Source organism: Lepisma saccharinum, chromosome 16 (assembly GCF_977018435.1).
Source record: "Lepisma saccharinum chromosome 16, izLepSacc3.1, whole genome shotgun sequence".
NCBI lineage: Eukaryota > Metazoa > Arthropoda > Insecta > Zygentoma > Lepismatidae > Lepisma > Lepisma saccharinum.
In genome coordinates, this window is record NC_139244.1 from 2224241 (window position 1) to 2245629 (window position 21389).

Sequence of the window (21389 nt, forward strand, 5' to 3'; positions counted from 1 at the left end):
GGAAAAAATAATGTATAAGAGTAGCAGTGTTGCCAGCTTCATAAATAATTTCTGGAATTCCACCTGTAGCATCTGCCCTATAGGCACTGAATGGAACAAATTTGCAGGGAAGCATGGCAAAAGACAACTCTTTGAGGACATGTAATATATTTTTGAAAATGGTGTGAAAATTTTGTGGAAATTTTGAAAATTGGGTCTTTACCCCTGGACCCCTCATTATCACACGTTCTCATTATTACATGTAAAAGTGAAATACAGGAGCAAGAAGCAGTGGTTAAGATGATGTAGCCCATTTTATAAGATCTATCCCATAATACTCGGAGATTTTTTTTTTCTTCAAACTCGGCTCGCTAATGATGGTAACAATGGATATATTGTTTTGTAATTTAAGCATGCCAAATGAACAAAAAAGGCAGAAATGAAATGTGTAGTTTTAGAGAAATTGCATGTTCATTGTTGTCGCATGGTGCTGGGAAGCTGGCTTCTCGTCAATCGTCAGCGAGTTTACAGCCTGGTCACTAATTAAATATGTCAACTGACCAGCATCCAAAGCAGGTTGGTGAATTTCAATTGTACTGATCGGTTGGTTGTCCATAGGTACACCAGAACCTGTTGACGAGTCAGCAGTCTGTGTTGCTGTCGAAGAAGGAAGAGACGGAGGAGCTGAAGGAAGGGGGTCTGGAGCTGAGCGTGGTGGAGCAGTTCAACTCCCTGACCAACCTCCACAACGAGACCCTCGCACGCATCATGGAGAGGCATGCCCAGGTGCGGGAGAGGCTGGCTGACTGGGACAAGTACAGAGTGGACCAGATGAAGTTGCTGTCGTGGCTGAAGGACATCGAGAAGGAGAAGCAGAAGCTGCAGCTTCGGTACATCCTCATCCGAAGGGTCCCCAAGGTCTTGCAAAGGATACAGGTTGGTAAAGGTTTCGGAAGAGTGCTTCCGGTGAATTTACTCTTTTTACATTTACATTCATGGTTATTTTGAGGTGAGGGCGGGGAATAAAAATGTGTGTACAAGTTTTATGGTATTTGATAAATAAGTAAATAAATACAGTTGTGATATTTTTAAGTTTAATTAATTTAGTTTTTATATAACCATTTTTTCTGTTAAGTTAAAAGAGTTATTTCCGGTTTTGCAAGTAATTCTAACTGAAAGTTAGTTAATTTTTAAATGAGTAACTGCAAGTTTTTTCTCCTCAAGTAGTGTGCATCAAAATGTATGGTTACTTTTAGAGTTACTTTTCTTTGTTTTTGTATGGAAGAATATTTAACATCAATTTGAATCTTCTCACAGCTATATTTTAATTTCATATTGCAACTGGTGCTTGTAGTATATGCATGAAACATGTTATGCTAGTTGTAGATTCTCAATTTTTATTTACTTCGGTTTTAACCTTCCCTGTGATTTGTACCATGCTAGGAGATGGTGACTGTATTTCAACTAACATTTTTAGCTTTGTGAGAAGAGCAGGCATTTTCCGCGATCTCTGAGGAAGTTTTTTAGCACATCCTTTCCTTTTTAATGTGTAGTGTTTGTGTTTATAATCTACACTTTTAACCATTCCCAAGGGGCTTTCTACACCCTTTTTAACTCTCCTGTAAGGATTTTAGATGTAATTTAGTTACTTTATCTGGAGTGAATGAAAAAGAAACTTGGTTACTTTTGAAGGAATGATGCAAAATAATGTGTGATTATTTTAAGTGTTTTTTATTTTATTTTTCCTGTGATGTTTCATTTAGGTTTCCCAGAACTTTCTCAAGCAAAGATACAATAAAATGAAAACTACTTAAAATAACCATATATTATTTCATATGTACAAAAAGTGTTTTTTGCAAACCTTTAACTAAGGGGGAAATGCTAACTGTAACGGTTACTTCTCAAAATAAGAGTAACAGTAACAGTAGATTGAGAGTCATGCAACTGTTACTGGTTACTTTTTAAAAGTAAATTTCCAAATACTACTCTCTACATTATCGCAGATATGTGGTAAACTGACAGATTGTATCATGCATAATTGTTTTTCAGAGCTTGTTAGACAAGGTGCCAACTGGAGAGACTCAGGCAGAAGAGCTTCAGAAACAGCAGGAAGTCCTGCTTCAGTTCTGCGACGATGCTCTGGCCAGTTCCATCAGGATGGAGCATGCGGCAATAGTCCAGAGGATATCCAACCTTCAGGCTGGCTTAGAGACCTGGAAGGACTTCCTGGACAGAGTCACCAACCTTCAAAAGACTTACGAAGAGCAGGTGCTGCACGTTCAAACTGTCTTCCATGATATACACGTGGCTATGTCGAAACTGTCGCCCTCGTCCCATCAGGAAATGCAGTCTGCTTTGGAGAATCTCAGGGTAAGTTTTAGTTTCAACCCTTATTTATCCATGGGTGTGCTGCTCAAAAGATATGAACCCATAGTTTCTTGTGTTCATGGATACAATATAATGATTTTAAAGTTATTGAGGATGTGGTGATGTACTAGCAATGCTTCCCAGTGTCTGTCATTCATCTATAATCGAAACTAAGCCCCGCAACAGGTTTAGTTTGCAGCAACTTTTCACATATATAGACCGAAACGTACTAGCAGAATATAGTTCCGCTGCAATACTGCAGATTTTCTCACTATCTGTGATGCAAATAGTTCGGCGGTTGAGGCAAGACTGGCACGGGAGATGCTGAGTGCCGTTTTCGCGTGTATTCCTAGTCAAAACAAGCATGTTGGTAGTGGTACTACTCAGTTCAGTGGAATCCCAATTTTATGTTCTGGATTTTTCCCTGTTGGGTGATGACAATAGTGTTCGATAAAATGTTTTTAGATTTTTGCGAAGAGCTGGTCTCTTCCACAGTCTCTGAGGAAGCTTTGTTTATTTCTGACTTTTTAATGTGTTGTGTTTGTCTTGTGTAGGTCTTCTTACAACCTTGCACTTTTATTTTTTCCCCAAGGGACTTTTTGCACCCATTGTTTTAATCTCTTAAGTCAGAATTTTAGATAAAGGGATATTTCCCCGAATAAATTGAAGAGTGCAAAATGGCCTTAAGTGCCGTCGCACCTCCAAAACTTTTAATTCATTCATGGATTTTACATTTTCCCATTTACACATTCAATCTTAATGGTCCCAACATAGCAAAATTTCATAAAATTTTCCTCAATTTTACAGTTTAATTTTTTTTTTTAAAGCTTACTTCCCTGAGAAACGTAAAATCGAGGTTCATGTTTTGAGTGTCACCCCTGTAGATGATTCACCATGGTTACTCAACATTGACAGAAATAGAGGATAGGCAATGAAATAACAATTATTGTAATGTCATAAACAATATTTTTTTGAAGACTGCGTTGCTTTTGTAGTGTTAACATATTATTTTGGAGAAAAACATGAAAATGTTCGACTTATTTTTCTTTACAAAAATAAATGTAATTATCCAGAAGTGCTTTATATGTTAAATGTATCAGTTTATGCAAATATAGACAATGAACAAAAAAGTAAGGTTGGTTAGAAAAATATTTTTAAAAAAGTCTGGCAATTTTAGATGCCAGCAATACCAGGTAATTACTACCTATTTTTGATTGATTTATTTTACTTTGTTTTTATGCTACTTTTGGTTAATCAGGAAGATGAGAATGAGTGATGATATGATTAAACTGATGGACACCAGCAAAGAACACCCATGCCCTGGCTAGTATTAGGGTATAAGGGCTATCCTTTCTGAAGGCACCCAAATGCCAATCACACCCTGAAATGAATTTGGCAGACTAACAAGGCTCTGGCATCTGTGCCCGTGCCCAGTATAATCCTCTGTGTGGTTCGTGCTGTTTGCTCTACTTGCATGTTTGTGATTGCCCTTCATACATTTCATCTTCATCTTTGCAATTAGCCAATGGGAGCAGAAAAGCGAAGTAAAATAAATGAAATCAATCGAACTGTGACCCCTTGTGGAATACCTATTTTTGTTGAAGCAGTTTTTTTTTTATTAATTGGCATATTTTAAGAATAGTTTGAACAAATAGAAAGGCTAATTATTCTTTCTCTCCCTTTCTCCCTGTAATGTTATCCATTTCGATCTCTTTTTCTTGCAAACTTTCTCTTATTGCGTTTGCAGAGACTAAGAACAAAGCTCATAGAAGTCATGCCGAACCTTGACGACCTAGGAGTGACACAGGAGCAACTGAAGGAGTGCGTGAGCCCAATGGACATGAAGACCATCAGCCAGCGAGTGTGGATCCTGTTCCAGCAGCAAGGAGACCTGGATCATCAGCTTGCCCTCCTCTGCCATCAGTTGGAGGAGAAGCTCGGTTTGCAAATGATGTTTGATAAAAGGTAAGATATTTAAGATTTTGCCCATTGTTCATTTTGTTTTTCATGACAATTTTCACCGGTTTTATTTGGAAGTTCAATTGAGCTTGCCTCTTTGGTCTAGCTGTTTGTGTAATCCTTACGAGAGTTAAAATTGAGAACTTGAGGATGGCCAATGCATTTTTCGTTCTTTACGGATCAATATATCCATCAATTACTCATTTCTACCACGAAACTTACTTGTAGAGGTTCTATTAATTTCGGTGGCCTGTGCCACCATCTGCTTGGGAACTTGTTGCTTCACTGCTGGGCTGGCTTCCAGTTCCTGTCATGCTAGGAGCCCTAGTGTAGCCTGTTTCATCTACTGTATGCGCTGGGTTTAAGTTTTGCGGTAGTGAGAGCCAAATGTTGATGTACCTAGCTGCTGTCAATGTTCAGATCAAGTGGAAAGTACATAATTGCGTGAAATGTATCAGAATGAATGAAGCCAGTCCAGCAGTGAAGCAATGAGTTCCGAAGTGGGAGGTGGCAGAGGCCACCGAAATTAATAGATCAAGTTTCACAGAGAAAGTTAGGAACTTCCTTACATCTAACCACATCTTTTATTCCCCAAACATAAATAAATATGCCCTTGTTGATTTGTACAGCTGCCAATTAGCCTACCCCATTTGTTAGAGTAGTAAATCTTATTAAAGTGAATGAAATTGTGAATTGTTGGAGAACGTGTGAAATGGTTGTAGTTTAGATTGTACTGACAGAGCAATATGTGGTCTTTCATTCCCACGGTCTTGCATTCTCATGCAATAAGAACCTTTTTACAGATGCCCAGAAATCATCCATATTTCTTGTTTAACATGCCTTTAGTGGGACAACAGTCATCGTGTAGTCATTTTCTGACGTGATCCACATTGCTAGCAGTAGACACCACCAAAACCTTGGGTTGTATTCAGACACCTTACCCCTTAAGCAACCGCTTGTGCCATTCAAACATGCAGCCTTTTCGTAAGACCTGTTAAACGTAATATTCTATCTGTCTTAAATTTCCACATCTATTCTCGCCAGGGGTATAAGAGGTGACCCTTTCTCAAGATGCCCAGATGTCAACTGACTTCCCTATAGTACACCCTGGACTGCATTTTGCAGACCCATGGCCGGCAGACTTGTGTTGTGCTGTCCATGTGTGTTTGCGATTGACCTTCATCCATCTCATGTTATCATTACTCATTCCCATCTTCCCTGATTAGCCTAAAGTGGCAGAAAAGGAAGTAAAATAAAGCAAATCAAATCAAAATCATTCTCACCATGGTAAATGCTGCTGGTGCTGAGACAAAACAATTGGAATTTTCCAAGAACTTTCACTACCCTCTGTGTGCGCAACCCATGACTGAATACAATCTACAAGAACATTATGCTGATACTGATATTGACTTACCCTAATAATTCATTCTTGTAATTGGATAACACTAAAAATTCATTGTTACATTAAAAGATTAATGCACAGAAATTAAGGAACTGAAGCATGTGGAAATGATGTTTCAGGCAATCGCGCTTCCTCGTGTGGGCGGCCGACGTGGAGTGTCGCATGGAGCAGAGTGGACCAATGGACACGGAGGAGGTGATCAGGCGGCTGGAGACCGAAGTGCATGAGGAGGTAGCGTTGAAAGAGAGGGAGGTGAATTGGTTGATACAGACTGGTACGGAGCTGATCGTGGCAAGCGACGACAACCACAAGACTGAGGTGGAGGTGAAGCTGAAAATGGTTCAGGAGAAGTGGAATCATCTGCAGCAACTGAAGAAGGCCAGGGCCAACAAACTGCAGGAAATCTTGCAGGTAAGGAAATGCTGTATGAGTAATCAGAATTATCATCAACTAAAAATGCACGTGTGTGTGTGAGAGCTGAGCCAATACTTTCCAGCATTTTGATCGTTCACATGGTCCACAAAAATTTTGGACAACACTTTCGTGGATTCTGATTGTTCTTGAAGTTAAGCGAAATTCAACGTTTTCATTGATTTTGCAAGGGTCCCGGGGTTGAAGCCCGCTCGATCATGGTTGTTTGTGAATGTCCATTCATCAATTTCATTATTTCGTCACTCATCCCCATCTTCGCAAATTAGCAAAGAGGCACAAAATGCGAAGTAAAATAAAATAAATCAATCCAATCCAAATCATTGATTTAGCACCAATATTGTGTGAAAAACTGTGGTGTTTCATTACACAACAGATATTTTAATATTATGATGTACTTTTTGAATATTTTAAAGCAAAACTCATGTAAATGAATGCTTATAATTGGAGTGGAATATTAATCAATACTTTGAACAGCTTTTAATTGTAGAATTTTCAAGAATCAGTGGGAATTAGTAAGAATACTGGTTTGGGTGTAGGTTCAAAGTTGTATCAGATCAGATCTAATCTAGAGAGAGAGTGTGTGAGAGTGTATACACACACACATATGAACACACAAATTCCAAACAACATCCGTTACCAACATACACAAGTATGTAAGGAAAACTAAAAAAAATATTACATGAAAGTAGTGAGAGGTGAGTATATATTGATCTGACAATTGAAGGAATTTTTAGTTGATGGTAACACGCAACAACACTGAAATTTGACTGTCGAGACATTAATTTTTGTACTTTCCAAATTGCAGAATATGTCTCAGCTTGAAATTCGGATAGCAGAGCTGCGAGCGTGGCTTCATCAAGTGGAGACCCAACTCATCACTCCGTTGTCCTTCTCTGGTTGCACAAAGGAAAATTTTGATAATTTGTTACACAAACATGAGGTAATTGTGTATGAAACTATTACTTTAGCATGTACGCTCAATAAATGCTTTCTTTATATTATATATTTGCATATGTGCTTTGTGAATTTTGATCATTTGGATTATTCTAAATCTGGTTTTGTTATGCATTTTTCTTGATATTCTACAAATCCAATGTAAAATTGCAAATGTTGCTTAAGAACATGAAAAAGTGCATGAACCTTCTTAATGTTTCTAACTAGTGACTGTAATAGGGTAAAATGAAAGTAAGACATCTGCTCTGCATAACTAGGGCATGTGAGTTACATGTTTATATTCATAAAAATGGTGACAATGCAACAAAAGTAACACAGGTTACATGCTATGTATAGATATATCTGTAATTTTACCAAGAGAAAACCGATATGCCTTCATTGGCCAATACCAGTGATGGCGATTAGGGGAGTGAGGGGGCAGTTGCCCCCAGTTTTCTCCACTTTTGCCCCCTCACTTTGCTAAATCTTATCTACGAAGGGAAATGTAATGCCTTTGCCCCCCAGTTTTGGCACCTTGTCCCCCCCCACCCAATTTCCGCCACTGGCCAATACTGATAGATTAATCTGGCCTGTTCCTAGTTTTATAATTTTATGTAGTATTCTAATAATTTACATGCGCAAGGTAGTAACTATTAAAGATGTGCAAGCACTTGATTACTGTATACGTATGTGGAATCAACTGTGAAACTTGTTATGCTTTAAGTTCTATCTTACGAAGAATGAGGTGACTGTTTAAGCAACTTTGATTTGTATTTCAAAATGAGTAACTTCAACTAGAACTGAGGTACTTTGTTAAAAAAGTAACTGCAAGTGAAGTATCTTCCCAAAGAACTGGTATGATACCAGACCAGTAATGATCTTGCACTTTGGCATCGATACAAACAGCCTTCATAAATTTGTTTTATTTTCGTAGGAGCTTCAGAAGATGATAGAGGAGCAGAGCAGCAACATTGGAGATGTACTGAATCTGTGTGAACTCCTACTGAGCAACTGTGAGGCATGCAAGGCACCTGTGGATACAGAGTCCATCCAGATAGCCATGGAATCACTGGAAAAGAGGTATGTTGGTGTATTGCTGATTATTTGCATGGGGTTTAGGTTAGAATTGTGGATAAAGCATAAATGTTCCATCATTACTTTCATGAATTGACCATTTGTTTGGTAAGAAGTAAACCAAAAAAACATTTATATTATAACTGGCATCCAGGGAAATGAAGCAGCTGATGCTACCGCCAAGTCTGCTGAAGCAGATGGCGACGTTCTCGTCCACCTCTTGCCATCCAGCGACCTGCAGAATTTGCCTCGTTGTTTCCTTCTTGACACTTGGCAGGCCGACTGGAATAAGGAAGCAGGGAACAAGCTTCATGCTATCAAGCCCACCATATGTGCTTGGCGTTCCTCGTCCCGTCCCTCTCGCCGAGAAGTTATTCTTACACGCCTGCGAATAGGACACAGCCATCGTGATGCATGGTCACTTGCTGAAAGGGCTGGATGCTCCGGTGTGTCGTGTTTCTAATGTTATTTTTAAGTCTTCGGCATATTGTCATTGAATGTGCCGACTTTGCTATCCTCAGAGACTTTTAATATTCCCAGCTGTTCGTCATCCTTGTTGGGTGATGACAACAGTGTTTTATCAAACGTTTTTAGTTTTTTTGCAAAGAGATGGTCTTTTCCACCATCTGTGAGGAAGTTTTTATTACCTTCTGACTTTTTAATGTGTTATGTTTGTTTTGTGCAGATCTTTTTACAACCTTGCACTTTTAATTTTTCCCAAGGTTCTTTTTACACCCCTTGTTTTAATCCCTTAAGTCAAAGTTTTAGTTAAGGGGATATTTCCCCGAATACATTGAAGGGTGCACCCAAAAATTTTAATTCAATTCAATTCAATTATATTATAACACTCTAAATATTGACCTGTATAATAAAGAAGTGTAGAATATTGTGTATTTGTAGTAGGGATGAACTAGTACAAGATTTTTGCCAATACCAATAAAGTTTGGATATCCAATAACAAATATTCCTCTGATCAGTTCACAATTTATTTGGTACATAAGTAAACCAAAATAATATAGATTTATATTATAATGCTCCTCTACATATTGACCTTCATAATAAAAACTATGGAATATACTTTTATTTATAGTAGGAATGGAACAGTATGGAACTTTCGTTAACACCAATATGGTTCTGATATAAAATTTATCCATACCAATAACAAATATTCTATCGATCCAATATAAAATTACAAACGTTCCTCCACAAGTATGAGTGGTTCAATGAACCAATCATGACTGACTGCAATGGGTTTCAGCTTTGAAAGAGAAACTGAATATTTAAGCTTTTAAGGTCATGTATGTATACGAGGGTGATGCCATACTGTATGCCCCAAAAACTGCATTTCTGCAGGTTAAATGAGAGCAACTATCTTGCATATGAACCCCACTGCCAAGATACTCCCTCCAGGGTTTTGTCGTAAATTATCAACTGAATATGAAGCTAATAATCTCTTCAAGTCTGTTGACATACAGCTGAATGTTTTTTTACATTTACAGTGTCAAATTGATAGTTATCAAGGGGTTTACCCCCTCTTATATTTCAAGGTAAGGGTTTTAGATAAGGGGATCTTCCCCATATAAGAGTGTAAAATGGCGTAAAGTGCCCATGGATCCAACAATTTTAAATCAATCAATCAATCAATCAATCAAAATGATTGTTTAACTAATAGACTTGCTCTACTGTTGTATTTCAGGTGGAATAAAGTTTGTATAATGTCTACGGAAAGGAAGAAAAAGATGCTACACGTGTGGTCACTCCTACAGGAAGTCTTCCGGTTGTGCCGTGACCAAGAGGACTGGTTGAGGGGCCAGGAGGAAGTCCTGAGGGAAATCAACGCCAGTGCGGATCTTGTTACGAGGGAAAACATAGAAGCTCAGATCCCCAAGGCTGAGGTAAAGTCATTCGTGTAACTTTTTGCAGTTATGTAGGAACACTTCTTATTCATAGTGCAATATTGTTATTTCACGGAAACATTGTTGATACAAAAGGTAGGATCTAAAATCAGCATCGGTTATACTTACGAATAGAGATTATTTTGCACATCTGCATAACAGTGGCTAATTTCATGCATTTGAAATTGTTACTAATGTTGCATGTTAATATTTTATCAAGATTAACATTCATCATCTGTCTGCCTTGGTGGGCGAGAGCATTGAGGTGCTCAACTCGTGAATGGTTGAGTGCCTGCCTGTGCGAGTGTTTTGTGGGTGTACCTTCATCAATTTTGTCTTAATCATCTGTCCTCATAAATAAATAAATAATAGGCAAAGAATGCAAAGTACGTATTACTAAATTGCCAGAAGTAACCTTGGAACATTTACTTTGTCAAAAAAAAATGTTAAGTGAAATCATAATTTAATTATTTTTTTAGTCTGAATTTTAGATAAGGGGATATTTCTCTGTATACATAGAAGGGTACAAAATGGCCTGAATTGGTGATGTGCCCAAAACTTTTAATTCATTCATTCAATAATTTGATTATGCTCCTTCCACGATTGATTTTAATTTTCTTGATGTTTCACTACCATGCACTTAATACTTCTTTCACGTTTCAGGGGAAATGAGATGGTAAATAGATAAAGAGTTGAAGTATCACTTAGCGATGCAAGTCTGCTTTTATGTTCTGTTAATTTCTGTAGCCAGTGGCAGTGGACACGAATGAATAAAACATAACAAGCCATTTGAACAGATAAGAAAGTACTTCAACTCCTTATTTCTTTCTGCCTCTCGATATACAGTATGTAACATTGTTATTCGTACACATAGAATTTCCGAGGAAAAAATGTCATATCTACTAGTAAATTAATAATTTTCATGTGATTCCATACATATGTCAATAAAAATGTATGTTCAAAGTGTATAAACAGCATATAATGTGTGTGAAAAGAGAGAAACACACTGTTTCATGCAACATTGTTATTCATACAGGCAAGAGTTTCAGTCTTCCTCGCATACAGCACCACCGCTATTGGTGCGATTTCGTGCAGTTTGCAACTTCGTAACAAGTTTGAACATGCAGACACGCTCCCCGTCAAGCGGAATGCTGGCGTAGGTATTGTTGTAGGCCTATCGTCTATCAGCATGTTCAAAATGGGCAAGGTGAAGAAACTTAGTTCCGATCTGAAGGATGTTATTATAAATTTGGCCCTTGTAGGTTATTCGTTAAGAAAAATTGGACAAAGTCAATAAATCACACTCCACAATTCAATACATAGTAAACAAATTTAGAGAGGAAGGTTCAACACAAAATGTGCCGAGAAAACCAAAAGAGAGATGGTTGAATAAACTTGATGAACTCTTTATTTTAAAAAGAGTGCGAGAAACCCCCCGACTAAGTGTTCCTCAGTTATGACCGTTAGTAGAAAATGTTGCTGGCAAGATGATGTCTGATCAAACTGTCAGACGTGCCTTGTGGAAGCATGGATATCATGGCAGAATACCACAAAAGAGGCCGTATGTAAATAAGGTGAATCGCAAGAATAGACTTTCATTCACGAAAGAGCACATCCACAAGGACCAGGAATTTTAGGATAGTGTCATCTGGTCAGATGAGTCCAAGATTAATATATACGGGTCAGATGGGATAAATAGGGTCTGGAGAAAATCAAATAGACAATGATCACATTAACACAGTTCCAACAGTTAAACACGGTGGTGGGTCATTAATGATTTGGGGCTGTATGTCCCAGTTTATTGATGGTATCATGGATGCATATGTCTATTTGGACATATTGAAGAACAATGTAAAGCAGAGTGCCCAAAAAATGGACATACCGCCTAACTACAGATTCCAACAAGACAAGGACAGTAAGCATAAGGTGCGAGTTAACATGACTTGGCTAATATGGAATGTTCCCAAACTACTACAAACACCAGCTCAATGTCCAGACTTAAATCCCATTGAGCATTTATGGGCAATTTTGAAGAGGAGAGTCCAGAAAGCAGGCGTCAAGTCCAAACAAGAGTTGAAAACTGTTGTGCAAGCAGAGTGGAATTAAATAAGCTCTGAAACATGTCTGAAACTGCTCAATTCTATGAAGAACAGGTATCAAGCAGTAATTAAAGTCAAAGGATATGCATCAAAGTATTAGAATTGTCAGTCAATTTGCTCTGAATATACTTTTTTCTTTTATATTATTAAGTGTACGAATAGAAAATTTGTACAAAAAATGGCAGGTTTCTCTTTCAGTTTCATTTAATTTATTATTGTAATTGGTTATACAGAATTTGGGTAAAATTTTATGTTCCTAATGATATTAGTTATTGAATTGTAAAGAAGCAATTTCAAAAGAGTGTATTTCCTTTCAGATATTAAAGCATTTTCTTTGAAAATCCATGTGTACGAATAAGAATGTTACATACTGTAGCAACAGCATATAGCACATTATCACAGAAGGAACAAACTCCAAACTATTGTTTAAAAAAATCAACACTTTGGCACATAATGATACTTCCATTTCTTTATTAGATTTGCCAGTATCTTTGTTCAGGCAAAAATCGCCTTCACAATGTCAGAAATTAACGTTAAAAGTTAGCCTACATTGCTACATAAGAGAGACAAATTTCCCTTCATTGCTTATTTTGTAAAACAAATAAGGGCCTTTGGTACTTTAAAAAGTAACTAACTCTCTAGCCTTGTTGAACCCAAAGGTTTATGGCTGCAGCAACACGAGCCTTCCATCTGTCCCTATCCTGGGCAAGAACAATCTAATCTTTTTACCAATTTTTCTCAATGTTATTCCTCTACCTTTGTCTTGCCCTTCCTACAGGTCTCTTACCAATAGCTTTCCCAGCAAGAATCCTATAAATTTTAAAAAGTGGATGTGAATATTTCATGAAGAAACTTTTTATTTTCTTAACCTTTATTGTATCTCTTCTTTACAGGCTGTCCTTAGAGAATTATCAGGTCATCAGAGAGCATTAGAAATCCTTGATCAGTCCTACTCGAAGCTTGTGAAGGAAGGTGGCTGTGAGAATCTACAAGAGCTGAATTCCATCGTGCGAGCGACATTGGTACGATGGAACACACTGTCGAGGAGGTCAAACGTGTTGCTACAAAGACTGAAACACTCGCTGCATCTGCACTGCGACTTCCTCTCTGCACATGAGTCATCTTTAATGACGCTGACACAGATTGATGTACGATTAACGGAGTTGGAACACTTGACAGACTCTGGTGTAGAAGAACGTCTGCAGGAGTTGGAGGTCAGTAAATAATTGAATATTAAATATAAGTAATGCATTTTTGTTCAGATAGTTCATACACATGCCTGGGTATTTTTGCAAAGTTTATTTGTCAAAAGTTTTAGTCCTCTTTATCCAGAGATAGGGTAATTGTAACTCAACTTAAAATTTAGTCTTGAACCACTATGTGCCTCCACAGGGGATCAAACTCTGGACTCCTTAATTAGAAGATGATAGCTGTACTAATATGCCATTGGGGAGAGCCTGGCATTTTTTAACTGTGAAGTTGATTGCACCGGTGTTCTTCCTTAGTTGGTGAAAGTGGACAGATAAAATTTTAAATTAAAATATGTGGAAAATGGAAATTATGAATTATGCATTTTTTGTTGCTTTCCATATTCACATATTTAATTTCAAGACCTGGCAACAAGTTTTTTTTTTGTATGTACCCAATGCTGCAGCGGTAACGTTGTCACCTTGTAAAGAAGTTGTTCCAAGGTTGATACCCAGTAGTGGCAGGTAGCGATTTTGATCCCACTTTAAACTATGGGTTCAGTCTTGATTAGCCTATCTGTGCATAAAGCGGACTTATAACAAAAACTCAGAATAAATATTTAGTCAGGAAGTGTACTTCTAGTGCATAATTCTAGCACAAATGAATGAAAATTATGCATTTTTGTAATTGACACTGTATTTAGTGCTACAATGTTGATGCATTTTGCATGTTTGTCAGTGAAGACTCCATTAGGTGGTTTGTGTGTAGCTGTGAAGTACAATGAAACCTCCATTTTGTTTTTCAGGAGACGAAGGTAGAAAAACTTACGTGAGGAAATGTAACAATCTGGGTTTCACGGTATTTAATTTTCCATATGTTACTTTATTGCACAATCAACAGAATCTTGACAACTTGTTTGTCTGAATTTCCAGAAACTGGAAGTCCAGCTGGAGTCCCACAACGAAACCGTGGTGAATGCGAACAACTTGGGGCTGCACGTGATGCAGAGGAGCGAGCCAGAGGACGTGCCAGTCATTGAGGAGATGATAGACGAGTACCAGATCCTCTGGAATGATATCTGGAACAGACTTGCGGAACTGAAGGCCAGCTGCCTCGAGGAGATAAGGAGACAGGTTGGCGTCCTTTTTATGACCATTAATATCTGTTTAGACTGAAGGAAGGTGGTGGTGCATGAATATGAAAGACCATTAGTGAATAGGAATTATAGCTTTCCTGATGACGTGATTCAGACAAGTGTTCTCTGGTTACCAGCCAGGTTAAATCTGCGTTGGCTTCCAATGTTTCAAGCGCATATGTTGCTCTCATCTTCAAAGAAGATTCCCTGAATGTATCTGATCAAAACGTTGGAAACTAACACCATTTCAACCTGGCTGGTAAGTCGCGAACACCTCTTCAGACCATTAGTACATTGACCAATGTTTGAGGGGTGTAAGGGATATGGTCAGGCATCCAGAAGTCAACCTCACTTCCACATAGTACACTCAGTAACTGCTTGTTGAAGGCCAAGGCTCTGTTTGTGTCTGTACCCACAGCCAGTACAATCCTCTGTGGTCTCGTGTTTTCCTGTTTGAGGTGGTTTGTGCTCAACAGCCTTGGTAAGGGCCAAGGCCTGTTAGAGCAGATTTAGTTGGGTGACGTGGTAGCTCATAGAGTGCTATCGCTGCACTCTCCAAATGTCCTCACGATGCTGGGTGAATGCTGAAATTTACGGGACTCCCACCGGGAATCGAACCCAGGAACACTCCCACCAAAGGCGAGAGCACTAACCATGTGGCTATGCAGGAGCCCTAGTTTTTAACTAGGGTATGGAGCTTGGGGTGGAGCAGCTCACGTACATACCAAAAGAGTGTTCACACTGGTGCTGTTAGACTTGTATGCAAAATTCCATCCAGATCGACATGCAGAATTGCCTTTCGCGAAAACAAAATTATGACTTTATACTCGTTGTATGTTTATAAATACATTCTCTATGTACTTAATGCAGACACAGTTTAGAAACTAAATTCGTGGACATAATATAAGACAAAGACAAAACTTCCATATCCAGACTAACAGATTAACTCTGACAGATATATCACCCCATTCTGCAGGCGTAAAATTCCACAACAACCTTCCCCTTGGCTAAAAAACACCACTCCCTTAAATTAAAAAATGCAGTTAATCAAAAAATACCTTTCAGACAGAGCACTGTATGACATCAATAAACTATAAACTAGATTGGGTGCAAATATCAAGTAGACAAAGAAATGTAATAATGCCATAGAAGGAACAATGTAACTCTTCATTTCAATAAGTCATGCGTATACTTTATATATATATATATCTTCTTTGATTTTTACTTAGCACTTTTGGCCCTCCTTGCTTTTATCCATTATATATATATATATATATATATTAAATTTGGTGCAATTTGAACATTTGTTGATCAACATTACATTTTTAAACATTGTAATTGTTCTTGTAGGGAAGACCAGAAACCAGGGGCAGGGAAGTTGACGAGTGTGTCCAGGTTGAAACGCTTCGGTTTGAGCAGGACACAGCCGTGCAAGTGGACACCCTGAGAAGTGGCCCTGCTCTGACAAGGCTAACGTCGAGAGAAGGATACTTGTTGGAGCTCGACACAGCGATCGATGAGTGGCGCATGAATTTAGACTCACTGGAGAATGCTGTGAGAAGTCCAACGCCTCCGGGGATGAACGTGGATCGTGCACCAGACATTTTGGTAAGAGTTCATAAGTCCTAAACAGCTCCCTTGCTCTGTCAACAAAGAAATCTGTTTCCACTCTGATATTTATATTTATACTTTTCTGGTTTTCTAAAATGAATGGAACTTAATTACAGCTTTTAAAAAATTACAATTTCTATTTTTCTTCCATTTATTAATTCCAGAAACATATAAAGAAACTGCTACCAAAAGTTACAGATCAACTCTCTACCCTCTCAAGACAATACAAAACTTCCCAAAAACAAAATAATCTTCATGCAACATTTTTGCCATTTATTTCTTTCATGTTATCAACATTGTTTGTAATTTGTACTGTATGATTGCTTTTGTCATTCAACTATGCAGCAAACTAGTTATGTTAGCAGGTAGCCTGTAGAACTATTGATAGTACTACATTGGACAAAATATTTCTGGAAGGAGAACTAGGATTTGTTACTGAAACATTACTAAGAAACAACCACCTGTGGTAATTTGGTACAGCTACAATGCTACATGACTCTATGAATCATTATATTAGTTTGTCTGCAGATTTTAAAATAAGAAGCATTACGGTGTGCTCTGTAGTTCTTACATGCAAACCAATAAATTATTTATATAGATAAAACTGATTATCGTTAATTAGAAATTTGTCTGTAGTCCAAATTACTAAAATAAGTTATTTATCTTTCTCATACATATTACTTTTCAATTATTTCACTTTTAAAAATGTTTCTTAATAAACAAATTTTTGTACCTGATGTGTTCATTCTCTACAAGTTTGTCTTACAATCAGCCCCAAAGTAACAGTAGGCAAGTTGTCCAATGCTGTTTTCATTGTATGATTGTTTGTTCCCTGAATTATTGGTATTTATGTTTAAAATCATGAGCCTCATATTTGAGGAAAATAGTGGGCGAACTATTCACATACCATTACTTGGTTGTTCACTGTCCAAACTTGTGCAGATAACACACTTTGTATGGTTGGAATTCAAGACTGCATCATTTGATCTGTTTCCCAGAGCATCCTGTGTGTATAACGAATCTCTGTTTGCAGGCCAAACGAATAGCAACTTGCCAGTCTTCCATGGAACTAGTGAAGCACCTTAGCACCTTGTTGCTGGACGAGTGCAACGTGTCAGAAGAGCAGGCCAGAACCTCCGACATTCGGGAGCTAGTCATTCGTTTCGAGGAGCTAGTCAATGCTGCCAGGTCTCGTGAGCAGCGGTACAGGGAGCTCAGGTATGTACTTACACTCTCATTTGTTGTTTTTTGGTTTACAAATATAAGTATATGCAATCTAATGTAATGCTACATTGTATGTGTCTTAAGATTATTAATGCTAGGTTTGCTGTCAGTATTATATCTTAAGCTCATTGCTATATAACTTTAAAATACAGTTCCTAAATACAAGAGCATAATATGGACACTACAGTTCATCAAATATAATTAATCCATGGCTCAATGTTACAAAATAATACAATAAAAATGGCTTTGTTTTTAATGAGGGCTTTGTTCTAATTTCCCTAAACTTTCTCAAGCTCTAATACAATATTGTCAGGACATGTACAAACTTACATGGCTAGTCATTGCGTTATTTTGTACAACAATGCTTATGCAAGTTTTAAATACGATATTGATGTCAGTGGATGTGCATATTATGTCTACTTTTTAATGATAAGTGAATTAATATGCAGTTTTTTCATATTATAAATATAAGTTTTCAAGCCTTTTATATCCAATATAAATATATTTATGTATAACTCCTAAATGTGTAATGAAAGGTGCATAAATTAATAGCTCTAATAATGATTTTACGTTGATATCTCAAACAGGTTTTCTTGGCTAACCCAAGAAGTAATATTATAGTTCGTTCAGGCTCAACATGACTGGACTTTCAGAGAATATTATGACAAGACCAAACAGGGTGGGGATGTTGAGCTGTGGTGTTTCGGAAGCAGGCATGTTATTGGCCCACCTGGATACTCCATTGATTGGATTCATTTTGTTTTGGAGACGTATGTTCAAACTGTGGCTGAGCTCATCTGTTCATGTCCATTATGGTTAATTGGCCAGCGGGACAAATGAACCTTAGCAGAGATGTCAAAGTTCATAGTTCTCTGAAACAAAAGTAATCCAAAGGATCGTAATGTCAATCACAGGCTTCTTCCCCAATCACCACCACATATAAATATCCCCCCTCAGTTTGGTCTCTTCATAATAGCCCCTGAAGGGGAGTCAGTTCTCAGTGTTGGACAAAAACTACAATCTAACTGGGATGTTAACCCAACAACACCTGTTTGAATTCACTAGTTGCTGACCAAGACAGTTTATTAAGATTTAAAGACAATTTACATGTATCTATCTTCTATCAGGGTCTTCCTAAAATTAGTTTAGTTCTGATAGAGGGTAGAAACGGTGTGTTTTTAAGATCAGCAACTTTAGTGTTTTCAATATGGAAACTATTTTACTATTTGAATTATGTCACAGAAATTCTTATGATGCTCAGGAATTTGTTTGAATAATTATGATAAATATATTTAGCAATTAAGTTTTCCCTGATGAATAGACAAGGTTTTATCAGAAGGAACTGGTGATGATGGAATAGAAGGGTTGTGTCACACTAAAATCTGTCTTGGTACACACTTTCGAAGACAAAATACTTAAAAAAGTGTTAAACTAATATTGTTATAATATTAGCATGTGTGTACATTAGAACATGACGTGATATCCATGGAGAATAAGGCAGTTGTTTAGTTGTTTACTTGTGTAAAGTACAGGTCTAGTTATTTTCTTGTATGTTGGATGTTCAGCAATAAAAAGGAAAAATGGACTGAAGCACACACATAAAAGCCTGATATTTCATGTGGTTCTCATGTACATAACCACCTGATCATGTCAGCTTCTTTAAACATTTTGCCTTGTCTTTTTTAATCCCTGGACATCAACAAGTAAGAGCATGTTCTATGCAGCACGTGACATCAATATATTTAAGTGGAATATATTTGTACAAAAACAGATGAAGTGCGAGAGAAATAGACCTAGATTACACTAGGCTAGTTTTAGATAATTAGCAGATACCTACAGGAACTTTTACCAGTGTATCAACTCCTTATAAAACCTTGTGTACGTAACATGTGAAGTTTGATCTGTTCCGAATGGCCACGTGCTTTCCTCCTGCTTAATCTCTCTGCTTTTCCCTCCCCACAGATGTGCCTTTGATGATGACTATTCCTTTGTATGTGAACAGTTAAGTGACTAACATCCTACTAACTTCTCTGTGTGGACTGTCGTGTGCTTTCTGTAAATGTAGTGCTTAGGAGCCTTTAGGTGTTGTAGTATAGGCGTAGAAGGCTGTGTATGCATCATATTATTGCTTACTTATTGTTTCAGAGCTGTAAAGCCTGTATGTATTGAATGGTGCAATTACAGGAACATCTTATAAATATGCTAGGTTTTTTTAACGTAAATCTGGAATTCCACTCTCCCAAAGTAGTATTTTATTAATTTTTTGTGCCGTTTATGATCTTTATTCCAACAATGGTTGTACAATGGGAACTTAAAATCCATGAGTCCACCATTTCACAGTCAAATGCAATGAATGTAATGAAAGCTTTTAATAAGGTCAATAAGTGTGCAAAAGTAGTTTTCACATTCATTTTCTTCGTATTCTCAACCAATTGTTGCCAACCGCCATGGCAGAATGGTTAGCATGACATGCAACGACACCAGGGATCCCATATTCAAATCTGGACCTGGGTGTTCTTTGTAAGTGCCATGTGGGAGACTTGTTTGATTCCAGTCGTGTTCGATTACCGGGGTGAGTGATCTACGGTTGAAATTTATCTGGCCTTGTCCCTGCATATAGTGGCTCTTGGGCTCACCCAGCTTCAAATCAAAGCAGCTGGAACATGTTTCTGATCACATCACCTCCAAAATGGCCAAAATCGAGAATATGTGGGGCCCTGCCCTCTCATCCCCTAAATGTGCCTTCATGGCACAGTCCTATATGCACAGGAAACTTGACCTTACTTGACCTTTACCTTTAAAGTTTTATTTTGTTGTTTACTGGATATGTTCTAGAGGAGGATGAATACTTGCAACATTTTTTGCTGCAGAAGTCAGTCTACAAAATTCATAAAGAAAAATGGGACTACTTTCTCAACATTCCTACTTTTAACATTTTGCCCAATTTTGAATGTTCTTGTGGGAGGCCGAAGCTATTTTGATGGTGTGTGTAATTATTATGCACACTTATATATACTTCTTAGTTGATTTCAAAACTTGACTCCCATACAATCTGTGAGGAAGCTCAGAAACCAAGACTGCATAGCCTACGAGTGGCTAGGGACAGCCTTAGCAACTTGGAAATACATGCTAAAAGCGCCAAACTTGACCTGCCTAACCTATCCACATATGCATAAAATAGCTTAAACAGACCAAACTTAAACCTACCTAACCTATTTACAGGCTTATTTCTGCTATTATATGCCTACGTGAATAGGTTAGGCAGGTCAGGTTTGGTGCAGTTGGCATATATTTCCAAGTTGCTATTGCTGTTGCTACCTGCTCGTGCACAACCTTTCCAGGAGGCCAGGGAAACTAAACACATTTATTATCGAGGGAGCTGTGTATACACCCTGCCTGCAAGTTACATATCATTCTGAGACATCTGCAATGGGGTATAAATTCAATTACCATGCCCTTGGCATGCCACAGCGTATATAATATTACAAACTGCTGCATGTGTACAAGTAACAGTAGCTACTTTCTGCAACATTTGCAGTTTTGTTTAAAGTTATAAGTGTGTTCAATTTTGGAGTACCTTTAAAGATGTAAGCAAATATTTGGATAGCAAATTAGCACTAATGAAGTGTATAAAATGTAGGAGTGTGCAGGATTGGAAATAATGAAAATCACAATGTTTAGGATGAAGTACGGAAATTTTAGGAATGGAAAATGCTCTAAATTTACAGATGCTGAAAATTTTGAATTAGTCACACCAATTCCTCATTAAGTGATTTTTGCATTTCTGAACAGAAAACTGCCATTTCCAAGAAATGACACTTGTAGTGCAGAATGCTTTGAAATTGAAGCAGTATTATTTTAAATTTACAGACTGCTTTAGGTCTCTAAAGATCAGGAAATGAGAGTACTGGTAAAAGGTAAAGTGTTCCCCTGTGCTTAGCACCATGCCATGAAGACTGAAAGGGGGTGTGGGGGTAACGCCCCACACTTTCTTGATCCGGTCGTGAGTGGGGGTGATGTGTTCAACATCACGCCCCTGGCCACCTTTACCCCCCAGGGTTTCCCCCAGGTACCAATGTTATTCAATGCTG

At 37.8% G+C, this 21389-nt stretch overlaps 1 protein-coding gene across 15 annotated transcripts in view; it reads left to right on the forward strand.

Moving 5' to 3' along the window:
• The window catches only part of Msp300 (Muscle-specific protein 300 kDa), a 609326-nt gene that overhangs the window by 573662 nt on the left and 14275 nt on the right, over positions 1 to 21389 (forward strand). For 13 of the 15 annotated variants that reach the window (XM_083137559.1, XM_083137560.1, XM_083137558.1 and 10 more), the window contains 12 exons: positions 598 to 915; positions 2029 to 2349; positions 4094 to 4311; positions 5827 to 6118; positions 6945 to 7079; positions 8007 to 8152; positions 9843 to 10041; positions 13034 to 13354; positions 14261 to 14461; positions 15814 to 16071; positions 17108 to 17292; positions 19261 to 19299. In XM_083137559.1, the coding sequence (XP_082993685.1) occupies positions 598 to 915; positions 2029 to 2349; positions 4094 to 4311; positions 5827 to 6118; positions 6945 to 7079; positions 8007 to 8152; positions 9843 to 10041; positions 13034 to 13354; positions 14261 to 14461; positions 15814 to 16071; positions 17108 to 17292; positions 19261 to 19299 (2633 nt within the window). The remainder of the gene's footprint in view (positions 1 to 597; positions 916 to 2028; positions 2350 to 4093; positions 4312 to 5826; positions 6119 to 6944; positions 7080 to 8006; positions 8153 to 9842; positions 10042 to 13033; positions 13355 to 14260; positions 14462 to 15813; positions 16072 to 17107; positions 17293 to 19260; positions 19300 to 21389) is intronic. The other 2 variants (XM_083137554.1, XM_083137556.1) reach the window with 1 other exon arrangement.